Here is a 26,001-nt window from a genome sequence, read left to right on the forward strand (position 1 = left end):
ATCCCGCAGTCTCCGGAAAGCATTTGCATTCTTGACTGAGCTCCCAATGCCTGAAGGGTCAAAAACATTGTCCGGGGTGGTTCAGGGTATATCTCGTCAATTTACCCCCCCCCCCCCGTGAAAGAAAAGGGGGGGAAAATCGTTTCTCGCCTTTATTCAATGTCACCGTATGTCTACTGCATGCTGCTGGTAGATGCGGTGCTGCGGCGCTGAACAGCAGCATCCCCTCCCCTTCCTTTCCTGATGGCAGATGGTATAAAATGGCGGAAAACCGTCCTCATCATCCCGTGACTGCTCCTGGCTGGCCTCGGTGAGGTCGGCCGGGGGCGCCTGGGTAAAAATGGGAATGACTCCTGGTCATTCCTGGCAGATGGTACAAAAGGCTTGGTAACCGTCCTCATCATAGCAGCGGGAGGCTGAGCTCCATCAGCCCCCCTCCCCCCGCCGCCCCTTTCATGTCTAAAGAAAAGATTCTGTCCTGCCTGGACTATCATAGCAGCTGGAGGCTGCCTCCCCCTCATTTTATCTTACTAAAAAGTCAGTGTTTCTTATTCCTACATTCCTTATTAATTCATCACACAAATGGGGGGGACACTGCAACGGTAGCCCAGGAGGGTTGCGGGAGGAGGGAAGCAACGGGTGGGGTTGTTGCAGGGGCACCCCCTAGAATGGCATGCAGCTCATCATTTCTGCGGGGTATCTGGGGCTCTGACCCGGAGCGGCTGTGCTCTCTGGTTCTCTAGTACACTTGCCCCATATTCTAGGCAGGACTGACTCTATTTTTAGACAAAACATAAAGAAGGGAATGACCTGGGGAGTCATTCCCATTTTTGTCCATGCGCCCCCGGCCGACCTCAGCGAGGCCAGCCAGGAGCACCCATGACAGCAACAGACGGTACAAAAGGATTGATAACCGTCATCGCCAATTTCCAAATGCAAATGGTGCAAAATGACTGATAACCATCATCTCATTGCCAATTTACAATGGCAGACGGTGCAATAGGGATGGTAACCGTCTCTGCTACCTTGCAAAGGCAAATGAATGCTGCTGTGTAGCACTGCAGTACCACGTCTGTCAGCAGCATCCAGTACACATACGGTGACAGTGACAAAAGGCAAAACAGGCTCCATGGTTGCCATGCTATGGCGTCTGCCAGGGAAATCCAGGGAAAAAGGGCGCAAAATGATTGTCTGCCGTTGCTTTCACGGAGGAAGGATTGAGTGACAACATTTACCCAGAATCACCCGTGACACTGTTTTTGCACCATCATGCACTGGGATCTCAACCCAGAATTCCAATGGGCAGGGGAGACTGCGGGAACTATGGAATAGCTACAGGATAACTACCCACAGTGCAACGCTCCGGAAATCGACGCTAGCCTCGGTACATGGACGCACACCACTGAATTAATGTGCTTAGTGTGGCCGCGTGCACTCGACTTTATACAATCTGTTTTTAAAAAATGGTTTCTGTAAAATCGGAATAATCTCATAGCGTAGACATACCCTGTGAAAGCTGTACCTGCCTCAAGCTCTGCTCTCAGTGCCTGAAGATAAAGCTGCTACAGGTGAGCAGATTAGCAGGTTGTAACGTGGGGTATGAGCTGGCAGTGTAATGTCCAGCTCAAGTAGACACACCCACGCTACCTCTGGTCAAGCTAGCATGCTAAAAATAGAAGTGCAGTCAGGGCTGTGCGAGGGGCTAGCTGCCCCAGAACTTAGCTAGAGTCTCAGACAGGATCATACCCGGGGGGTTAGCCCCTACTACAGGTTGTGATGCCAGAGCTGCACTTCTCTTGTTAGTGTGCTAGCTCAATTCAAGCTAGCGCAGGTATGTTTATTCATGCTGGAAATTACACCTCCAGCTCAACGTGTGGAATTCCCCTGGTTAGCCTGTGAAGTGAAATCATAGGGAGCACAGAAAGGGGCTTGAGGGCTGCTGGGGATGGTGAAAGAGCATTTCCAATTCTGAGCTCTGTGATCTGAAGTAAAGACGGGCCGAACTGCAGTCTGTTACAAAGACAACATTCAACTTGATTCTGGTGAACGGGGCCCCTTCCTTTGCCAGATCCTGTCTATGCCTCTAAGAATCATCCATAATATTTATAAAGAAGCTCATGCCCTTCAGTGCAAATATTGGGGACCAAGAATCTATGTCCCTCCCACACACCAAACACTTCTTGAATTTCAGAAAGGGCTTGTTAAGTCCTCTTCTCAGCACCACATTTACCATAGACTAAAGTCTTTGCAGGGAGCAGCTAACTGGCTCACTCCTTCATCTCTTGGAAAATGCACTGGGTCTCCACAGCATGGGAACCCTCATCTGAAGGAGCTTCTTGGTTGTGGAGGCAGCTGCTTCTGTCTCCTCCCATCATGCCCTCACACATGCAGGTGGTCAGATGGTTCTCCCCCCATCCCAATATTCTATACTGTTTGATGTTGCTTCTTATGCCAAGCTCATCACTGTAGTATCTGAGCGCCTTCCAGTAGGGCATTAAGATACACGACTACACACCTGCAACATGTTGGTTGTTCTCTCAGCCTCTTGTTTGATAGGGTTTTAGGGTTGTGGGTTTTTTAATACACATGTTGCTATGTGCAAGTTCAAAGGAATGTGCCCAGTACTTAGAGCAGAAGGTGGTGAGGTTTGTGATGGTCCTTAGTTCCCAGGGGAGTTTATTCTGTAGTCTCAGACCAGCACCTGAGAAAGTTCTGTCTGCCACACACATGCTTTACCCTTATTGTTGAGAGCTCTTTTGTGCCAGAGGAGGGATGTTGTTGAACACAGTCTTAATCTCAGAGCTTCAGTCCATCTTTTAGATACCCTGGGCCCTGGCCCTGGAGCAGTGCTGTAACAAGGGTGAGGCGAGTGAGGCACTTGCCTCAGGCACGCAGAGTGGAGGGGCACAGCTCTACTGCGATCGGTGGTGCTTTGGCAGCAGCTCTACTGCTGCTGCTTCTTCGGCGGCAACTCGGCAGCGGGTCTCTGAGTCCTTCTTGGAGGGAAGGACCTGCCACCGAATTGCCGCCGCCACTTTATTTTTCAGCAGCAATTCAGCGGCAGGTCCTTCCCTCTGACAGGGACTCAGAGACCCGCTGCCGAATTGCCGAAGAGCCTGGAGCCGGCCCTTGCCTCGTGCACAAAAATTCCTTGTTACAGCTCTGCCCTGGAGCACCTTGAAGATAAGAACCACGACCTTAAACTTGATTTGAAATTCTGTGGGAAGCCAGTGGCAGAATGTGGAGCAGTGAGACACAGAAACCCTCTCTCAGGTCCCATAACTGTGACTCCATTAAGTCTTCCCTGCACTCTGGGACTTCTTTTCTTTGAATCTCAAGGCCCATCCTGCTCACATCAGCTGATCTTAAAGTCCACGTATGGTAAAAACATAGATTAGTTTCTTGTTATGCTGTTCTGCTCGCTGAATAACTAAATGCATTTGAATGAATGTTTGCTGTATGTCATGGAATGTGTTCCGTAACTATTGTAACTGTATTTGCTTCCTCCGCTGTTAAGGATATGTAGCTACTTCCTACGGTATTTAACAATACTGAGGAATCTCCATATAAACTTCTTGACTCCTGTTCATTGCACTGGTTTCCTCTTAGGCAATATATCGGTTACAAAACTATCCTTTTGACTTAATCTCATACCCATTTTAAGCAATGGGTTTGTCTGTTCACTCTAAGATTAAAGGTTGCTTAACAACCTTGTTCCATCCCTAAATACCATTTGCAGTCTGAGACTCTATAGGCTACAAAGTATAACCCCCGAGACCTAATCTAGCTGATAATATTTCCTGGGAAAAATAAATAAATTTAGCCTGAAAAGAAAAAAAAAAAAAAAACCCTCTCAAACTGCTATTGTGTTATTCACCTGATTTTTTTTAAAACCCAAATTTAACAAGAGAGAAAACCTGGGAAAAAAACAGATGGCCAGTTAGATATGAAATACTTTTCTGCACCAGTTGCTTACACTAGCACACGTATCTAGACTTAGCTCCCTGTCGGCATTGAAGGCCACCCAAAAATGTCAGGATCCCATGGTAAATTTGTTCTGGGCCACAACATTATGCATAGACCAACATCAAGGCTGATTCTAGGGTCCATTAGGAGGAAGTGGGTATTTTGCGGGCTCTGGATGTTACTATTTAAAAAACAAACAACCTTCCAGAAGTCCAGGGGCTAGTTAGACCCTTAAAAATCTTGGATTTTTAGGCATTTTTAAAAAGTAAAATTTGGCTATTGTCTATTTTTCTGTGATTTATCATTTATAATAAGGATGAAGACTCTCCAATCTGCTGCTGTTTAATTTTCCTTGTCAGACTTGCCAAAAACCATCCCAAATGAAAAATAGAATTAAATGAAATATTGACAATGTTGTAACACTGCTTTCTATTATAGCTGTCACAGTAAACGGCGAGGGAGATACAGTTTATACATTGCACCTAATCTTATTGCTGTAATTATTTCTGCTGATAACCCAAAATGCAAATGCATGGTTTAAAGCAAGGTAACAAGATGATGCTAAATTATAGTGTTCTTAGTGTGAAGATCCTCCAAGTAGAATCTGCTTATATAGCAAACAAAACACCCATATTTTAATTTTCAGCCAGAGCTATACAACATTTGAAGCAGTAAAACCTATACTAAGAACTACCCGACAATTAGGAAGACACATTCACAAAATAAGTCACTCACTAAAATAACATACTTCAAAAACAACTGTGGATTGACGGGGCACAAAGCTCCATATGGTTTTCACTTTTCAATTGGGATCACTACAAATCGACATGATGGTTCTAATAAGTACAAGGAAAGGAGGCAGTATTTAAAGCTAAGTCCCTCCCAGTACAGTAACCTCACCTCCCAGCCTTACCATCTCTGGCTCCTATGAATCAGAACCAGTTCACCTTTCCCCACGAATAAGATGATCTGATGGATACTTCAGGTGACGAGGGATGTAACTTGAAACCTAAAAGTCAAATTTACTTTGACATCTTTTCAGTCCCTTTTTCTGATTTTCCCCCATGATCAATCCATGTTATTTCAGTAACTTTTACTTCATTTCTTATTCCAAAGGTTGATTAGCCTGTGTCTGTTTCCTGGCTCTAGTGCACATGCACCTCAGACTGCTAAATTGCCAGCCGTGAGTGCTTAGATTAGAGAATGTCCCTCTACTTCCCTCTCCCTGATCTGCCTGTGTTTGCAACTGAACCAGTTCCTGCTCTTCCACCTACCCCGCAAATATAAAGTTGCTTCAGGGAAGGCAAGGGGAACACCTTCCCGCCTCCATACTTCTCCCTGCTCCCCAACTCTCCACACACAGGGGGAAATACTTCCCCTTCTGCACCATCACTGAAGTCTGGGCCGGCTCAGGCAGCCAATACAAAGGGGCGGCACTCCATCTGCTATTGGGGTGGCACGTCCGGGCCTTCGGCAGCGGGTCCCTCAGTGAAGGACCCACCACAGAACAATGGAGCGGCACGATCGAGCTGCTGCCGAAGGGCTTTTTTTTTTTTTTTTTTGGCTGCTTGGGGCGGCAGAAATCCTGGAACTGGCCCTGACTGAAATAGAGAGTGGGAGAGAATCCATTTGGGAGGGGACAAAACTAAAGAAATGTACAGTTTTAAAGCAGGTGGAGATAAGATGTTTTTAAGCAAGGCATGTCAGGGGGAGTTGATAAACAGGATTGCCATAGACAAAGGAATGTGTTTGCTTCTCTGACCAGCCTGTTCATCCGGGAGAGACAATGAAGGGCCATTTACATAGTCAGAAAACAAAGCTATCATGCTAACAAGTGGGGGAGGAGACAGCTTGATGCCCACACCCCAGCAGGGGAGAGAAGTTTGGCCTGGGTTTTACTTTTCCAATAATACATTGCAAAGGTTTACTAGCCTAAAGTCAAGGGCTGAACCTCAAGTGATAAGCAATTGAATCAACTGAGAGTCTACATTACTACTGTATTATAAAAGTGCATTGAGCAGAGGTGAAAGTAAGCCGGTCCGGTCTGGTCCGGTGTGTACCGGTAAGAAAGTGACCGCTGGTACACAGCCAACTGTACCGGCAGGGCCACTGATGGGAAGGGGCAGCTGCCCTGGGGCCAGCAATTTCATAGAATCATAGAATTCAAGATCAGAAGGGACCATTATGATCATCTAGTCTGACCTCCTGCAAGATGCAGGCCAGCCAAACCCTGGAAAAGGTTATATCATACCAGGCACATAATTGACCTGTTATCCTATCATACCATCCTCCATAAACTTATCTAGCTTAATCTTAAAGTCGCACTGAGAGCTGAAATAATTTTCCTCCTTCCTATATTTATCCTCTGATATATTTAAAGAGTGTAATCATATCTCCTCTCATCCTTCTTGGCCTTCCATTCCTCGGATCATTCTAGTGGCCCTTCTTTGTACCTGTTCTAGTTTGAATTCATCCTTCTTAAATGGGAGACCAAAACTGCACACAATACTCCAAATGAGCCTATTCCTACCTAGAAATAATACCTCTAATGCAACCCAAGACCCGATTAGCTTTTTTAACCCACATCACATTGCCTACTCTATAGTCATCTTGCGATCAACCAGGACTCCTAGGTCCTATAACTAAAGTTCTTGTTAGACATCCCTAATGCATAACCTTACACTTCTCACTATTGAATTTCATCCTGTTACTAATACTCCAGTTTACAAGGTCATCTAAATCTCTCCTACTCTTGGTTCCCAGGTCAGCAATAAATAGATTGAATCGGAATAAAATCGGAACCTGAGCCTTGAGGAACTCCCACTGGTAACCCCCCCTCCGGTTCCCCCCTTCAACTACCCTACCCTCTCTGCTCCCCTTTAACAGCCTATCCACACCTCTCTTTTTTTTTGATCCCCATCTTTTCCAATTTAACCAGTAATTCTTCATTTGTCTAAAAATCTGTTACTCTCTCAAAAAAGGAGATCAAGTTGGTTCCAATTTAAAAGGGCCTGGAGCTCCCCGGAGTGGCTGGAGCCCCTGGCCCTTTAAATTGCCAACAGAGCCCCAGGCGGCACAGGCTGGGCAGCACTGAAGGGCTGGCTGGGGGAGTCTGGCCCCAGCCCCACCCCTTCTGCCTGAGGCCCTGCCCATTCCAGAGGCCCAGAGCCACCCTCCCACCTTGCCCAGGACCCCGGACGCTCTGCGTACTGGTAAGTCCTTGAAGTTACTTTCACCCCAGTATTGAGTGAGCTGGTTTATGAATAATACTGATTAATATCACTGTGAAATGAACACTACATAAGGAAGTATGGATACTCATTGATACTATACTTTACAATCTGTGACCAAACAAAGGGAGAAACAGGTTTTAGCTGCCTTCCCTCCTGTCTGAGTATCTATCTGTCTCCAAAGAAATTAAGCAAGGTGTGACCAAAAACAATAGAAGCCACATTTACACTGAAATCAGCACAGGGATGGGAAGGCCACAGGAAGAGAAGAACAGCATGAGGTCACCCTGCCTCTTGAAACAAGGTCATTGAACTTTGGAAGATACAAGCAAAGACAAAAGCCATACCTGGCATCCATGCCTAGACAGACAAGGGGCCCGAGCTCTTCCAAGCTGAGAAACGGGGCTCTGGGAACTGAACATAGGTGAGAAACCTGCTTGGGCAAAGATCTTTCATCTAGTCAGAAGAGGGAAACCAGCACCTTGTACTTTTGTGGTGGGTCTTGGCTGAGAGAATGTCAGCCATGGCTGGAAAGAAAACAGACTGGTAAGAAATCTACCTTGAGCCAAGGCTGTAGCATGTTAAGTCTTTGCCATTAAAAAGTGTATTTTTGTGTTTGTATCCTTTCTAACTTTAGTCCTGTTACTTGGCATCACTTAACCTATATCCCGTTAATAAATTTGTTTTATTTTTACTATAAATGAAGCCCATGTTGTGTTTAAAAGGAAGGGTGTATTAATCCCAGTTAAGTTAATAAGCTGTGATGTGCTTTTGTCTTTTTAAAGGAGCAAGCAAACCTTATTATTTCTCTGGGTGATGCAAAAGAGGGCTGGACACTTCAGGGCACACAGTTCTGGGAAAATTCAGGAGGGGGAGTGTGTTGGAGTAGTAACCAAGCCCATGGCCCTGTTGTGCTTTAGGCAGGCTGCAGGGGCCAGAAGTGCTGCTCCCAGGGTGTACGGCACACAGACACTCAGGGTGTGACTGGCATGTTTGTCTGCTGGTGTCTGGACTGTGAACTACAGCAGCAGAGCATTTCAGGCTCCCAGAGTTACAGGGCAGGTGGTGACAACCCCTCACTGCTCTGCATGGAGCCCCAGAACGTGACACTTCACCTCCCTGCTGGTGAGATCTTGGCCCTCAGTTGATGGATCCATCTTGCTTACGGGGTTTCAGCCGCCAGTGGCAGATGAGGGCTCAGCAGCATGCTGCACACAGAGCAGGAGCCATCTGGCACACTGCTCATGGTCCGAAGCACAGTAGAGTGGAGCCCAGCTGGCACACCGCCCACTGGACAAGGAGCAGCAAAGCGAGACATAGTCGATGTGCTGCATGTGCAGCACAACACAGAGCAGGACAAGTGCCAGCTATGCTGCAGCGTGCTCCCCACACAGCTGTGTTCAGGCGTCAGGACCTGAAGTTCAGGTTTTTAAAAGTTTCAAAAAAGTCTTTCCACCATATCAAAAAATATACTCACAACACTGATACTCCCCCACCAACACACACACACACAACAAACAGATAAATCGAAGAAGGGGATCAAACTCCACACCCAACTCCTTTGTAATGCACTTTCCACAGGGCATTGTTTATTGGCCAGAAAAAATGGTCACAAACAAAAAAACTCAATTGAAATGAGGGTAACAAACCCCAGAGGCTTTCCCTGCCATAAGTAGGGGAAGAGGATACGCCCTCATCTATGACCCCTTCTAACTTAGCTTTATCTTTGTTATATACCCTTCTCCACTGCGCCAAGTGACAGGCAGCAATATAGTAACCCTTCACAGGCTGCAGTGCATTTACCAGGGCATGTATATATTCCCCACCCACTGGAAGATGGCCCTGACAGTCCTCAATCAGCAAGCCTCCCTCATCCTGGGAAAAGCAGTCTGTACTCCTGTGGGTTCTGCCTGTTGTATGGTGCACTGAGAAAACATAGGGCTGCAGAGCCATATACCACCATGTCAGCTGGGGTTGATCTCCATCATTTACAGGCATTCCAGCAGCCCATGGTTGGTGATCAAGGTATACGGTGCTCCAGGAAGTACCTCAAGGCTTTGACCATCTATGTTACTGTGTAGCCTATACCAACTCAGTGCAGCACCCTGTCCCCTCCTGAGCCACATAAAGAGGTCAATGAACCTACAGAACTCTTGACTAAGACAGAGAAGTCTTTTAGCTCAGCCAATAGAGGCCTGTGGCTTTAGATCCAGAGATCCCAGATTCAGTGCCTGCTGGCGATGATCCATTCAGGGAGAGGGTGTTACAGGATCTAGCACTCCTTCTATCTGTAGGAAAGAGTTCCCTGCTTAGCTATAACACAGGATGCTCCCCATCAACGAGGTCCTGGGAGAGTGGCCCATCTAGGGTGACCAGATGGCCTGATATTTGGTGCTTTTGCTTATATAGGCACCTATTACACCCCACAGCCTGTCCCGATTTTTCACATTTGCTATCTGGTCACCCTAGGCCCATCTGTTGGCAGGATCCACTCTTTCTGCACAGCACCAGGTCACTGCAGATAATGGGTCTGATTTCCAAAGGTACCCACACAAGCCAGGGATCAGTGGACATTCTGGGGTGCTTTACTGTGTAGGACAGTTAATGGGGCTGTTGTCATGGAAAACTGGGATGCAAACATCAATCATCCCCATGCTGCACCTGTATAAAGAGGTGCAAAAACACTGTTCACAGAAGTGGTGTGACTGCCTCAGGGCGGGTACCGTGCAACTCTTCCCTCTCTACCACAGCTCTGACTGTAAGAACCACAGCAGAGCTGATCATTTGCATATCTGACCATTCTGAGGTGTTTTGTATGAGGGATGCTATTGAAGTGCCCGTTCATACTTTGCATTTGAGTAACTAGTCTGGATAAAAATACCTAGCTAGACTTTGGAAGCTATAATTCTACTGTCAGAGGAGAACAAAAGTATCTGGGCATGTCTACACTACAAACCCAAGTCGACCTATGTTAGGTTGACTTACAGACACAGCAGTAGTTACTACAGTGGTGCATGTCCACACTAAACTCCTTGGGTCAGTGGTGCGCGTCCTCATCAGCGGCAGCCTTGGGAGCTGAGCTGCCCTGGGGCTTCTCGCCCATCCCCCCCCTTTCCCACCCAGAGCTTGGGGAAGCTGCCCAGGGCTCCTCGCCACTGAGGAGTGGGGTCCAGCCGCCCTGGATTCTCAGCCCCTCCCTGCCCACTCCCCTAGTGATGAAATTGACAACGCTGCCCAGCTCCTGGTGGGGAGCAGGCAGGGGGCCACTCGGGCTTCTCACCCCAGGTGTCCAAATCCACCCTTGCTTCTCGCCTGGGCTTCCACCAGCTGGGAGCAGGGTCCAGCCACCCAGCTTTTCAGAGGAGCAAGGGCTTTCTTGTCCATTTCACAGCTCCTGCCATGAAATGGACAAGACAGCCCATGTAAGGGACTCGGTGTCTACATAGACATTGTGTTGCCCTAACTACACTGGCATAAGCTCATGCCTCTGGTGGAGGTGGAGTTATAATGCCGGTGTACTAGGAAAATTACATTGGTGGGAGGAAGGTTGTAGTGTAGACACTGACATAGTTAGGTCAACATAAGCGGTCTTATGTTGACCTAACTGTGTAGTATAGACCAGCCTTGAGCTATGCTGCCACTGGGAGCTGGTTCACAGCTGTGCCATCACCAGAAAGGCGTAGCTAGCCAATCCCAACAGGGCTTTGGCCACTCAGGACATTCAGATCCTATGATTCCTATGGTGAGAAGGATGATATAAGAAGATATATAAGATTTATCCCTGGCATAAATCCATTAAAAGTCATGTCTGCATTAGTGTTAAATCCCTACATGGGTGAACATTTTTAAGAAATCGTTTCCCATGAGAATAGGTCTGTTAATTTGAAGAGATCAGAATCACTACAGACAGTGTGTGTCAGATCACATCAGCCTTTCTAGGCTAACACTTTAGGAGAAGGCATCAAAGTAATCTGCCAGAAGCTAAAAGAAGCTTTTCAGAGGCTGTTTACACAGTAATGGCTGCAGGCTCAGGGTCAAACACTAACTGGGTGTTTCTGGGCACAGCCATCATGTTCATGGCATTGATCTACATCTTCTCTCTTTTTACCCACTCTTAAATAATTGCTTGTCACCCATTACCTGTTTCTTCAGTTATGGGGTTCTCTTCATGCAAGGAGACTGCCGGTACAAACCAAAAACACGATTATTGCTTTATATCAGGGTTAGGCAAACTACGGCCAGATCCGGCCTGTCAGGGCTTTGGATCTGGCCAGTGGGATATCCACCCCCATGGTGCCGCGGGCCCTGCGCCACTGCTGGAAGCAGCACCACATCTCTGCAGCCCCTGGGTGCGGGGGTGTGTGCAGAGGGCTCCCTGCACTGCCCTCGCCTCCAGGCACCGCCTCCCACAGCTCCCATTGGTTGGGAATGGGGAACTGCAGCCAATGTGAGTTTCAGGAGAGGTACCCATGGAGGAGGGCAGCATGCAGAGCCCTCTGCCCGCTCCCCCCACCCCACCCCGCAGGACCAGCAGGGATGTGCTGCTTCCGTGAGCAGCACGGGGCCAGGGCAGGCAGGGAGCCTGTCTTAGCCCTGCTGCATGCCGCTGCCACCCTGGAGCCACTCCAGGTAAGTGGCACCGGGCAGGAGCCCGCACCTCAAACCCCTCCTGCACCCCAACCCCCTGCCACACTCTGCGCCCTCTCCTGCAACCCAATCCCCTGCCCTGAGCCCCCTCGTACACCTCACACACCCTCACATACTCCCTGACCCAGCACTACATTCATGGCCCTGCATAAAATTTCCCCACCCAGATGTGGCCCTTGGGCCAAAAAGTTTGCCCACCCCTGCTTTATACAGTGGCACAGAACATCCGACTCTATTGCATAATTGCTTAAGTGTCTATTGTTCAGATTGTTTCTTCTGAGACTTTAATTGCCAAGAATCTCTCTCTTTCCGAGAACAACGGTAGTTCCTTCCTCACACCTGCACTTACCACACCTTCCTCCTTTCTGGTTGGGCATGTGGATGGAAAAAATCCACCTCGCTCTAGCTTTATGACTCTGAGGTCTATATGTTATTCCCATTAAGGTCCCTGGAGTGATTAGATGCATAACACCACTGCTGGATTTGTATTCCAGGATGGTGAGGTGGTGTAGCGAAGAGAGACTCACTGGCACGGCACCTCCTACTGGTGATCCTGAGAATTAGCTCAACTTCAGAGTGCCCTCTGTAGGCCCATGGCTCACCTGCCTCAGGCTCCATGTCCCACCCAGACCCCAGTGCCCTTTACCTCAGGGTTCTGCTCCTGCAGTACCCCTACTCTGGGTCTCCCCTCCTATCCCCACCTTGCCTCAGTGGCTACTGCCAGTCATCACCTAGCCCCCACTCACTGGAGAAGACTGCAGTCTGTAAACCACTCATCACTGGCAAGGGGGGATTGGCCAGCTGCTTCTGCCTAACCCCAGTACCTTTCTTAAGGCCTTGCATAAGGCCTGCAGCCTGGGGGTTTACCAGGCTGGAGCTCCCCATCTCCCATGCCATATTCCCTAGCACTGCTCCAGCTCAGGTACCCTTCTCTCTCAGGCAGCCAGGTCTTTCTCTCTCCACACCTAGAGAGACTGACTCAGCCCCCGACTCTTGGAGCATGGCCCCAGCTGTGGCTGCTTCCCCAATCAGCCCAGCCTTGTCTCTCAGGAGCGGGTACCTGCCCCACTACAGGTGGGCATAAGGGAAAATGAAGTAATGACTGGGTCTGACTGTTCAATAATACATTTTCTCCTAATATCTCTTGTAGTACTGGGATGCCTGCAGACCCTGACATGGCAACCGCAGCTGCTTTCTTGCAGCCTAGAGCTCCATTTGCTTTTGACTGGATTTCCTAGAATTGTCACAGGTGACCTTCGGTATTGTGACGACGCTGCTTTTTGAAAGAGGAGATGTCTCTCTACAGTATTTATCCTCATGGATCATGGACAAATTGCCTTAGGTTGCTATGGGCAATATCTATAGATACATTTAATCCACACCTGGAGGAAAAGGCAGCCAAAGAGCTTGTGAGATATGGACTGCAGCCATGCTACACTGATATACTTCTAAATAAGAGGGGCTGTGGTGTCGTGCTGTGAAGCCATCAGAAAGATTAAATGATGCAAGATAAGATAGCCCGTCACTTCCTCTTCTTGTGCTTTCTGGGGCTGCGCTGCTGAAAAGGCTACAGAGTCCACTCTGACAGCCTGCTGCCAAAATGGACCATGAAGTGCTGGAGAGCATTGTCCTCCTAGCAATAGTCAGCCTTATCAGTGTTCTCCAAAATGGTAAGAAAAGATAATCATTTATTTTAGGGGAAAAGAGGAAGCTGAGAAAGAGGGTAGCGAATTCCTGGTATCTATTATGCATTGAATATTAAATGTAAATTGACCTATTTTAAATATGTTTTTCTCCTGTTGTATATGGCTCTGTGTGCATATATGTGTGTGTGCATATATGAGCAAGCTTGGTTTCAGAACTTTTTTGACCCCCTTTCCTTTTTAACATACAGGTTTTTTGTACTAGTGGCTGGCTATATTAGCAGTGACATGATACTGATCTTTGGTTTACTATAGTAAGTTTATTAAATGTATGTCAGTATTAGCAGCCACTGTCTGCACCTAGGTAAATATGTCCAAGAACAGAGAACTGGTTTGGGAAGTTGAGCGACTGACATGAAACATGGATCAGATCCTCAGCGGGTGTAAATGAGTCTGATCAAGGGTACTGAACTGAATTATACCAGAAAAGATTCTGGCCTGGTTACTCGTTCAAGTTAACTAGTTATCCTACTTTCCTGAAACTCATTCTTCAGTCTTTCAGTTTGCTAGTTTTAACCTCTGCTTGGCTGAGAATGTTATAAATGTCCTTCATCAGAGGAATTAGAATAAGATAAGCTCTGAAATATCAATCTCTTTAGCTCAGCTTCCTTTAAGGTTCCTTAGGCAAACTAAATGTTTTTCTTCTGCAAACTTTTTACTTGGCACTCATGTCTTATACATATTCGATCCCCTAAAACTTGACCCAGGAGACACACAGATGGGTGACTTTTTAAAACATGCTTTCATTTATGTTGCCCCAAGTTCCAGAAGAATTGTGAGATGGCAGCCTGAGACATGGCTACCTGACCTCCTCATTACGGGCCTGATCCAAAGCCCTCTGACGTCAGTAGGAAGATGACCATGGTGCTCAATGGGCTTTGGATCAGGCACCACGTGCAGTTTTAGGAACTGAATTCAGTAGGGGTAGATCATTCTTGGGCTACTTAGTTTGGCAGCGGGGGTGGGTGCGGCACAAGCAGAGCTGCAACATCAGAGTGAAAATGCAGCTGAGCAGTCTGACAGAGAGCTCTTATCTCTCACAAAAGCAATGTGTTTGTGGTTTATGCCCAAATTCTGCCTTCAGATAAAGCCACTACGCATTTGCAGGAACAGGCTTTGAGATGATGATCTTGGGGCAGGGACGGTGCCTTACTCTGTTTTGTACAGTACTGGCAAGTAAATAACCATCATTACTAGTGGTTGTGCATTCACATTTCATGGCAGAATTTGGCCCCTGGTAATCAAGGCACATCCATTAATAGATGTGCCCAGGTATGTTTCCAGTTATTTTACCAGAGGAGTTTGGGGAGACATAGTCCAAAGACCTATATTTCCAGTACAATTCCTTTACTTAATCCAGGAAGTTTGTCTTTTCTTGTTCCACTCATGCACATTTTATATAGCATTGAAATCTGACTGTCAAATTATTGATCCAAATCCTTGGGTCTGGCAAGAACTATGCTTGGCACAGGATCCAGGGTAAGACAAGTTGGGGGTGGGGAGGGAAGGAGGAGGGGAAATGTCGTTTGAAAACCATCTTTCCCCTCCCCTCCCCTGCTTCTGGGGGCAGCAAGGTTTAATTTGGCTCCTGGTGCAAAAGAGAACTGCCTGAAGGGTGCTATGGTCACACCTTGGCACACCTCAGTACAGCCATATGATAAATGGTGTGGGGATGTGTAGTAGATCTCTACAGGTGTGTCTTCCCCTATATCTTCTTTGCTCCATGAAGTGGCGCAAAGGACACGTAGCAAGAACCAAGGTGTGTAACCCGTGTGTGTGTATAAAAATAAATGCATAATCATAAAAGTGGTAAAGTGAGCTGAATTTGCTTTTCATACCCGGAACCAGCACTACCCCATATTTACCTACGAGGTCACCCAAAGGAAAATGGGATTCCTTGGAACGTGTTCAGATGTTATTAGCACACACTCAGGGCATGCAAAACACTGCACTTGACCATTGTGTGTAACTCCCAATGGTCCCGTCTCTGTGTTCTGTTGCGGCTCTCTGCCACCAATCAAGGGCAGTGTAAGGGCAGACTTGTATACCTTCCTCCTCCTCCCCCAAAGTCTTTTATCTATGGTGTTAGCCCCATAATGAAAGTGGTGATAAGTGGAGTAAAAAATACCTTATAGGAATATGAGATTAAAAAACAAGCACCACACATGGGAGAAGAAGTTATGTTAATGTTCCAGTTCAGCAAAGTGCCATTTGGATGAGAAATCAGTTTTACACAGAAATAAACCCAAAGTCCTGTTTCCCTGAACAGCAGTAGAGACATCCATTACACAGGCTGTTCCAGAAATCCCAAGCCAGCTACTGCAGCCAGCGCTGTGCCTAAGCAGAGGCAGTCTCTCTGCCTCTGCTTCTTAACAAGGTCGTATGGCAACTGTGTCTATCTATCTTGGAGTTTTATACTGCCCCTCGTCACCACAGCATCTGAACACCTTCCATGTAAAATTGATAGCAATAATGAAGTCCCAAGTGGACTTCAATGGAGTCTCTCTTACATTTCTGCCTTTATGGGGTCAGAATTTTAATTGGGGTAGGCTGGGGTGGGACTTTTTGGGGAGGAGAGGGTTTAATGGGTTGTTAAGGGTGTTTGTATTGTGAGTGTCACTTGAGGTGGAAAGGCTGTCTCAAAGAGAGAGGTTTCGCAGTATTTCCTAAAGATGGTCAGACGCTGGATTCAGCTGATCTCCTCTGTAAGTGTTTCATAGATGAATCCCCACAACAGAGAGAGCTTTGTCCCCAGCTCTCCCATGCTTCATCCTGGGCTTTGAGATCTGCACTGTCCCAGAAGGGTACATCAGTCACAGTGGTTCAAGACTGAAATTAATTCTTTGATGTCTGGGGCTTAATTGCTTGGAAAATTGGGATCACCACTTTAAACTGTCATTGGAAGCTAACTGGAAACCAGTGGACAAATGTGGGCACAGGCCTGATGTTCTTACAGTTGCCTGAGCCACGTAGGGGGGGCAGCCACATTCGGCATCAGCTGAAGCCTATATATTGTCTTCATATTCAACTTCATGTACGGTGAGTTACAGAAATCCAGCTTGGAGATGACAAATGCACAGATCATTGTTGCCAGGTTCATGAGGAAGTGGTGAAGTTTCCCAGCAAGCTGGGAGGTGAAAGAAAGTATTCTTGGCAACTGATGCTACCTGGTTGTCCACACTTAGCAAGGAGTTGGCCAGGACCCAGAGGCTTCACACCACTTTCATGAATAGGAGCTGTATGCCTTCAATGGAGACAGTGTCTGGGCCAAGTGTTTCATCTTTCCAGCCAGCATCACTTCATTCTGACCTGGGAACCCCCATTATCACCACACCCTCCCCTTGGCCACATGGACCTAGCTCCCTGCTTTGTGTCCAGCTGTTGTGCACTACTCCAGGATTTCAGATGCACCTACTGTTGGGCACAAAGGAAAGTGCTTTAGCACACCCATTTATTTTCAGAAGTCTGTGATTCCATACAAGATCCCTGATGGCAGGCCAGCTGCACCTTTTAAGCATAACACTACATCCGTTTGTCATTGCTGAACTACTCTTATGACTCAGGTCAAAGTGTGGTAGTGGATGGCCCTCCCGGGATATACAAGCGTCAGTGTTTAAAAACCAGTTGGGTCTTTGATCCTCATGGAAAGCAGGCTAGATGTGACTCTAGTGTCTAGCAATAAATTTAAATGTGTCCATTTATAAATTAGCAAAATTATAAAGCTGGGTCAGGTGAGGACGTGCAAAAGAAAAATCTGTTCCACTTTTTGGAAGGGTTCATGGTAGAGGTTCTTTGAGATCCAACACAAGCCCAAAACAATGCAGGGGTGTGTGTTTGAGATCTCTGTACCATAGATGTACAACACAGATCACCGATACGTAAAAGCCAAATCCTCAGGTTCCCTCTCAGCTTTTCTTCACCCCTTACTCAGAGGAACTTTCACTGATTTAAGTGGAAGTTTCCCAATTAAGGGCTAAGTAAAAGCTGAGTGTAGCTACCACCCAGACCCCTGTTTCCACCCAAATGAATGGAAATAGGAATCTCTCACACATTGATACTGTGATATAGCGAAGCTTTGATCTTCACTCCATCTGTTATGGCCATTTCATCTGCAGGTGCCTGCCCTAGCAAAACCAGCCCAAATCAGCTGTGTTGTTAATCCAGCCTTGAGATGGTGCTGTGACCAGTAATCCCATATGGAAGCCAATGAGATAAAGGGCAAAACACCCTCTATATCATCAGGGAGGGGACAGATTCTCAGAGCCCAGTAAAATCTGACATCTCTTCCAATGAGGGGTGAGAGTTGGGCTTAACACAACATGTCAGGAATGTGAAAGGTAACTCAGGGAAGGGTTTGATGCATGTTCCCCCAGTTTGGATATGGAGCTGTGTGATGTGGAGACAAAATAGCAAATAAACTTTTTCCTTTGTGAGCACTGGGCTCAGAAGTGAGGCCCCCCCAGGCCCTCAGAAAAATGCGTAGGCACTTCAGAAGAGATTACATGTCACATTTGCGAACTAAAGTGCTTGGTTAAACCTAGATGAGAATGTGTTGGCCCAAATTCTGCTCCTGTTTACACCAGCACACCGTTCTGGTGCCAAGAGGGATACAGGGCTGTCGAGTGAAGAACGCAGCCCATTATACTGAGTATGCACAACGTGTCCAGTTTAGCCCTCAGAACAAACCCTGCCTTTCTTTAACAGCCTTTTTTGCAACCAAAGTGGAGCATGAAAGCAAGAACTATAACGGCAAGACTTTCCAGCGGGCTGGATCTTCGGCCTTTGAGCGTGTCTTCACTGCCAAGTGAGTATGCAAACCACATGGTGGGGCAGGGAAGAGAGCAAGACCTTCGCTGTTGAGGTTAATCTTTGCCTTCGCTTGTGGCCTGAGCCAAAATCCACTGAAGTCAATGGAAAGGCCTCACTGATGTCGGATCAGGCCCTTGTACTTTATTATCATTATTATTTATTTTATAATTGTGCCTCGGGGCGCCAAGCAAGATCAGGAATCTATCATAGTAGGCATTGCACAAGCACATAGTAAGAAAGAGTCCCTGCCACAAAGAGTCTATGGTCTAAACAGGCAGGGTAGAGGTACAGAGAGGTGAACTGACCAACAGGAGGTCAGTGGCAGGGTTGGGAATAGAATTCTGGTCTCTCGAGTCCCTAACCTGTGCTCTAGCCATTAGGCCAGGCTGCTTTGTTCTTGCGGTCACTTGTGATTGCCTTTGAAAAGGGGAATTTCACTACCACCCAAGAAAGAAAAGAAAATTACATAATTATTTATTTGTTAAGCACTGGCAGTGTGCTCTGTACTTTACAATACATAAATATACTCCCCTGCATGGGTGTGTATCCTAGGCCCCATAAAGGAATATTTCCCTCTACAGTGACATTCCCTTATGAACAAAGTGGCATAAATAATTCCTTTTTAGTAAGCTATAGAAAAAAAACACAGGCAGATTTTACAAGAGCCTCGGCTTTGCTGTGATTCCCACCCTCTCTTTTGCCTTATTATTGAGTTTTGATTAATTTTGATTTGATTAATATGGACCGGGGCTACAAGAGTTGCCCAAACTGATACAGTGTGTCAGGCATTTAATATATGAGACATGATTAACCACAGCAGTTCAGGAGATGGATTTCACACGCACCATCCATTTTGCACTGCTATTTCTGACGTGATGGATAGATGACCCCCCTTGTTGTCCCAAGGTAACAGGGAGGTAACTCTCCAGATGCTCCATATGTAAGCTGGTAACTGTGTTTCCAAGGCAGAAGGATATTTTTCCTCTTCTCAGTATGTTTTTAACTCCTCCTTTTTAATTCCTTCCTAGCCAAAACTGCAGAGATGCATACCCGACGTTTCTTGTTGTGCTTTGGTGTGCTGGGCTGCTTTGTAGCCAAGGTAACACGTACTTCAACTCTCTCTCTATATATAAACATATATAATTTGTGTGTCTTCTGAGGTTCAGTTTAATATTGTCTCTTAAAAAGGCTCGTGACCTGACCCCTCCTCCCCACACTTCAGCAAGGGACAGACTGAGGTTACTCTGCCAGATTGCAGAGAGGAAAGGCTTGCAGCCTCGAGTTGCTAATGTATTAACTGTTCACTCTCCTGTGAGTTACGTTACAGACAGGAACGGCTCACGGTTAAACATAGCCCGGATTGGTCAGGAACCTGGGGCACCAGTTCCCAACTGTGGTGTAGACGAGACAGTGAGGGTTCCTAATGGACGCGTGGTCATTTTGGGAGACCCCTTTCAGAGCACAGGGCCCAGAGTAGTCAATCCATTCAACCTCCTATAATCCACCAGTGGTGGCAGATTGGAAGGACACTGCCAGAGGAGATTAGTGCTATCAGACTGCTGCAGGGAAATAGTGTCCAGCGTGTAGGGGTGTTTGCAATAGCTGCATTGCTCACTGCTGCCTTCTAGACTAGCCTTCATTTCTGAGCGCCCAGTTCAGCAAGGTGCTTACTCATGTGCCTAATTTTAAGCATGTGAGTAACAGTCCCATTAAATTCCATGGGAGTATTCATATGCTTAAAGTCAGGCACACACTTGAGTGCCTTGCTGAACCCCGGGGTAAGTCATTGTTTCTGGGTAACAGAAGGGGCTTGGCCTGCTGGACTGGGAAAAGCCAGTGTTAAAACACAAAGAAAACCCTTTTTGTGCTGAAAACTGAATTTCAGACCACAGTACGGTGCCTGGCCTGCTGCTGGGGTAGTGCAGTGACTTGCTGCCCTGTACTCAGGGCTTCTGGGGAAACCAGAACATATGCCAGATTGTGCTCTTGGGCGCATGCAGTGCAGCACTCATTGAAGAGCAGAGCATGGTCCTGCATGTGGGCCCAGCACTGGTCCTCATGCACTGCTGGAGCACTCCTATTGACTTTCAGGTATAACAGAAGAAGGCAGAATTTGGCCCACAAGGTTTTTTGCAAAGGTGGCAGGAAATATCGTGCAATTCTCCCCATAATTTATTTTCTTCAATTTCTGGGTCGCACCGCTCGTCCTGCTTCTCAGAATACAGACTTTCCCCAGTTTTCCCATCCAGCATGAACAGCAATACGGCCCTCTATGGATAATGAGGCCTACATTGGAGACTTGGATGGTAGCTTGTAATATGTGTTGCTTTATCTTCCTTTCAGCTGCTGCTGCCTTTGCTGGATTGATATATTTGTTTGTGAGGCAAAAGTACTTTGTTGGCTATCTGGGAGAGAGGACACAAAGGTAAGCATTCCCTGGAGTGCTTTACAAGTGTTTTGGGTGATAAATGTTTTCATGGGTAGGGCATCTTGACACCTTTCTTGTTCAATCTGTATATGGGTACGTTTTCACTGCAGAGTTAACTTGAGTTAGCTACACTTGAGTTACTCCTTTCAAGTTAGTTTAGCTCAAGTGATAGCGGCCACACTGTGAAATAACACTGGAGTTGCTGTGTCCACATTGGAATTACATTCACTCATTTATGACACTAAGACTTCTGGGGGCCCATCCCATGGTTCTTAGTGCTGTAGTAAGATGAGACACTCTATGAATTCTTTCACAATGTATTGTGGGAGAACTTCTCTGTCCTTTCTGGGCACACGGGGGTAATTGTGGGAAGGCATTGGAGGACTAGCAGCACTCAAGCGGCCTGCATCCACACTGCAGAGTGGTTGTGTTACCAGCAGATGAGTTGTGCTAACTCCAGCTTTACACTCTACCCCGCGGCAGGCCAGCCAACTCAAGATAAAAACACTGCTGCACTCAAATTAAGGGTTTGTGTGTGTGTGTCGATGGGACTAGTTAGAGGCAACACTCAAGCTATCACTTGAGTTAGCGTTGCCGTGAAAACAATTCCTGTTTCTGCCTACCCCAGCTGGTGTGTTTGAATGTCTTACCCAGTGTCTGGTTGAGACTGGGCTTAGATGAGGGCAAAATGGCTGAGGCTCAACCCAGACAAGACCAGAGATAAGCCTGTTTTGAATGATTTAAGATGGAGCCGAATATGTTTGCCTGCTTCTTAAGCAATGTTTCATGCTAGGAGCACCCTAGAACTCTGTAATCAGGCCTGGAGATTAAGATGGTGTTTTGATCTATGAAACCCTAAATGGCTTGGAACCTGCCTAACTGAGAATCCACCTCTCTCTCCCTTGCACTTGGTAGAGGTACTGGAGCTAATGGGCCCCTGGTTTAAAAGGGCTGTTTCAAAACATTTTCCATGTGGGGTTCTTGTCCCTGGAACACATATCCCTCTCCTTGTGCTAAAATAGCCTGGATTTGCTAACCTTCAGGCCATGTCTGTCTATTCTGGAGCCAGGCTGGATCAGTAGGTTATTGCGTTTTTGATCAATTGTGTATAAGTGCCCAGAGTTTACAACTAAAGGGATAAATAAAACAAAGTACAGGGTCCACTTTCCCATCACTATTTCCCATTAATTTTACACACCTGCACTGACAGACTGATTCCACTGGTAGTTAAAGGAAGAAGAGGTTTGTTTACTGGATTATCTCACATACTTAAAGTAAAAAAACCCAAAAAACCAGATGCTCAAGTACATATTGGAGTAGAAGAATTACACAGAGCAGCACTTGGGCTGGGCAGAGCCCCAAGATGCTGGAGTGGAATAAGGGAGCTGATTTTTCTATCCTCTTACTATTCTTTTCTTTGTTAATAAAACAAAACTCTGGGAACAGGAGAGTTTGGACTTGACACGCATTGTGGACTGTGTCTGCAGAGCAGGTGGGGGAAAGGCTCCTTCTCACAGTGATAATTCAATGTATGTCTGTGTGATTATCTCTCTCCATTTGCAAAGTGAAAGAATAGGGGTCCATTCTCCCCTTGATGTCTACACAGCTCCTATTAAGGTTAATGTGAGTAACATCTAGGTGTACAAAATTGACCCCCATAAATTTTACATACCATTAAAACAAGGGTATTGAATTAGGTTTTAAATATGATCAGACATGATCATATTTAATAGCTAAGACACGTGTCTCTCTTCGCACTCGTTAGTATGAAGAAGCATCAATTCAGCACTGGGGGGCCCAACTTGATTTACACCTCTGCATCTCTGCTGAAATTAAAGGGGTTGAAAGGGTGCAAGTCAATGAGGAATTTGGCCCATGGATCTGAGCTTCTGAGGTCTATTTAAAGTGATTTGAATGACAGTTATAGAGGTTGAGCACTTTTCAAGCAAGGCGATCAATCTTGGTATATTACTTTTCTCTCTCTCTTTCTCCCCAGCACCCCCGGTTACATATTTGGAAAACGCATCATATCATTCCTGTTCCTCATGTCTGTTGCTGGGATCCTCAACTATTATCTTGTCCTCATTTTTGGAAGTGACTTTGAAGTGTATATAAAAACTGTAACCAACACCATCTCCCCACTGCTACTCATTCCTTAATTCTTTGCAGCATTAGTGGTTCAGTGTGCTTTACAGATCAATATCCAGAAGCAGCTATAATTCAACTGTTTAAGAAATGAGCCTACAAAACCTTTTAGACTGCTGTAAATCTAAGGCTCTGTGGGCTTTGTGGTTTGATTTAACCTTTTTCCTACAGTAAAATGATTTATTGTGACCAGTCAGTGTGCCCTAGGAAGGGTAATACCTTCCAATTAATTCTTCAGATTAAAAAGGTTAAAAAAAATGAAACAACCAAAAAACCATTTCAGATTGAACAAAACATTCCATTCTGATTTTAAGCACCTTGTAAATGTTTTAAAAATAAAATGGAAGGCAATCTCACAATGAAAAGTCATTTTGAATAGAAAAATCAACCTGTTTCATTTCAAAACCGTTGAAACAAAACTCAACTTTTTGGAATTTTTGAGGGTTTTTTGCACAAAAAATGTGGGGAAATTGACATGAATTCGCAAAATGTTTTGGTGGCACTGAATCTTCATTTTTCAGCCAAAAAATGGTTTGGCCGAATTTCATTCATCTTCAGTTGCCATGAAAACCCAGAGCTCAATCCTGCAATGCTTACATATGTACAATGTTCATTGCAGTCAACGGGAACCAAACCCCTAGTAGTGCATGACTGCAGTTTGGATCTGAATCTCATTTACATGAAAGCCTCTGTAGGGTAAATTGCCAGAGGAGTATACAGGGATGTTAGTGTAAATGAGACTCCATTATCTCTGAGATTGTTTTGTTTTTGTTTTTAATAAAGCAATCTAAAAAGACAAAAGTGGTTTGTCATGTCGTCTTCATTTAATGCTTGATCCATCGATGGCAAAACTCCCCGTGAAGTGAAAGGCAGGAGCAGGGCTGAGCCCATACTGCAAGCTAATAGCTATGAACACAATCTAAAGAATGCATATTTAACAACTCCTGCCCTATTAGTGGGTTTAATTCCCTGCTTACAACACGACCTTACAAGTCAATATCAAGGGATGGTTTGATTAGATGCCAATGTCGGCAAACAGACAAAACTCTCACTTTTTAAAGATTGCTACCATATTTATGCTTAAGCTCTTAAATCTGTCTGATGACAGGCCTGCAGGGTGAGTAGAGCTCTATTTATAACTCCACTGGGAGGGGTGGAGACTATTTGCTGTGAGGAGAGAGAGAGGGAGAGGGAGTTGAGCTGTTTTACAAATGGAATCCTCAGAAAGCAACTGATTTACTGTTTCTCTCTCTCACACACACACACACACATTGACAAAACAGAAGAGTGTATAATATTGATCATGCATAACCTAAACACTTTGACTTACAGCTCTAGAAAATTTACCTCCTGGTATAGTGAAATGTTTTTTTCCCTTCCTTAGCTTCAAATCTTCATGACATGTTTTAGATAATTGCTTCACAATCAGCTTTTCTGCTGCCCCATACCGCATTACCTCAGCATCAGTCACATCATAGGGTACTCCTGGGGCGTTCTGCACCAAAAAATAAAAATTCTGCCCTCCCAAAATAAAAATTCTGTGCATAATATTTTAAAATTCTGCAAAAATCTGCAAATTTTATTTGTCAAAATAACACTACATAATCACATCAGTTTCAATTATTTTGATAATTTATTTCAAAATACCTGTGAGCAGGTATGTCTGTACCAATACAGACACACACAAAAATTCCCCCGGGAGTAGAGAGTTAAAGAAACCCCTATGACAACACAGTTTCTCTTTCTCTGCCCCCTTCTTCCCTCCAGAGCAGAGCTGGGGGGCAAGACACCCACAATCCCTTCCCCCAGAGCCCACCTGCAGCCCCCACAGGCAATACACCCAAACCCTCTCCTCCCCAGAGCCCAACAGCGCCCCCCACCCCCAGCCCAGGTACCCACATCCCCTCCCTTCCCAGAGCCCAGCTGCAGGCCTACCCCTTTCCCAGACACCCATCCTCCTCCCCTCACCCCCAGAGCCCAGGGATCCAGAGGGAGAAACAGTCTGATGCTTGGTCCCAGGCCTGCACAGAATTTCCTGCACGCCGCCCTCTCCTTCCCTCAGGGCATGCTGGGAACTGCAGCTGCCAGGAACCCTCTAGCTCCTTTCCCCTCCAGCAGCAGTGTCTTCTATGTGCAAGCTGGGGTCTTCCAAGTCCAGCAGCCCCTAGTGGTTGCTAGCAGCACTGCAGCCCATTTCTGTGGGGAAAGGAAATTCTGCGCACACGTTAATTTCTGCACAATTCTGCATTGTGCCGTGGCGCAGAATTCGACCAGGAATACATAGTGTTAGGTAGTTATGGTTAAAGACTACTGGGATTTAACCAACAAAGGTAAGGATAAGATGGAGCATGCCTGTTTAAAAATATTTAACTATTTCTAGAGATGGGCTTAGAAACCTTGGGCTTCCCATATAACAACTTCACCACTGCTGGCTGGCAATACTGATATAGAACATAGAATCATAGAATATCAGGGTTGGAAGGGACCTCAGGAGGTCATCTAGTCCAACCCCCTGCTCAAAGCAGGACCAATTCCCAACTAAATCATACCAGCCAGGGCTTTGTCAAGCCTGACCTTAAAAACCTCTAAGGAAGGAGAGTCCACCACTTCCCTAGGTAACCCATTCCAGTGCTTCATCACTCTCTGAGTGAAAAAGTTTTTCCTAATATCCAACCTAAACCTCCCCCACTGCAACTTGAGACCATTACTCCTTGTTCTGTCATCAGGTACTACTGAGAACAGTCTAGATCCATCCTCTTTGGAACCCCCTTTCAGGTAGTTGAAAGCAGCTATTAAATCCCTCCTCAGTCTTCTCTTCTGCAGACTAAATAATCCCAGTTCCCTCAGCCTATCCTCATAAGTCATGGGCTCCTAATCATTTTTGTTGCCCTCCACTGGACTCTTTCCAATTTTTCCACATCCTTCTTGTAGTGTGGGGCCCAAAACTGGACACAGTACTCCAGATGAGGCCACACCAATGTCGAATAAAGGGGAATGATCACATCCCTCGATCTGCTGGCAATGCTCCTACTTATACAGCCTAAAATGCCATTAGCCTTCTTGGCAACAAGGG

General features: G+C 46.2%; 1 protein-coding gene across 1 annotated transcript; it reads left to right on the forward strand.

Moving 5' to 3' along the window:
- Positions 1–13,083: 13,083 nt before the first annotated feature.
- On the forward strand, positions 13,084–23,678 carry LOC120394720 (arachidonate 5-lipoxygenase activating protein). Its single transcript, XM_039518935.1, has 5 exons — positions 13,084–13,513; positions 18,251–18,350; positions 19,384–19,454; positions 20,699–20,780; positions 22,780–23,678. The coding sequence occupies exons 1-5, from the start codon at positions 13,444–13,446 to the stop codon at positions 22,940–22,942; spliced, it is 486 nt and encodes a 161-aa protein (XP_039374869.1). The 5' UTR covers positions 13,084–13,443; the 3' UTR covers positions 22,943–23,678.
- Positions 23,679–26,001: the final 2,323 nt, after the last annotated feature.

The sequence above is a fragment of the Mauremys reevesii genome, linkage group 1 (genome assembly GCF_016161935.1).
Source record: "Mauremys reevesii isolate NIE-2019 linkage group 1, ASM1616193v1, whole genome shotgun sequence".
Taxonomy (NCBI): Eukaryota; Metazoa; Chordata; order Testudines; family Geoemydidae; genus Mauremys; species Mauremys reevesii.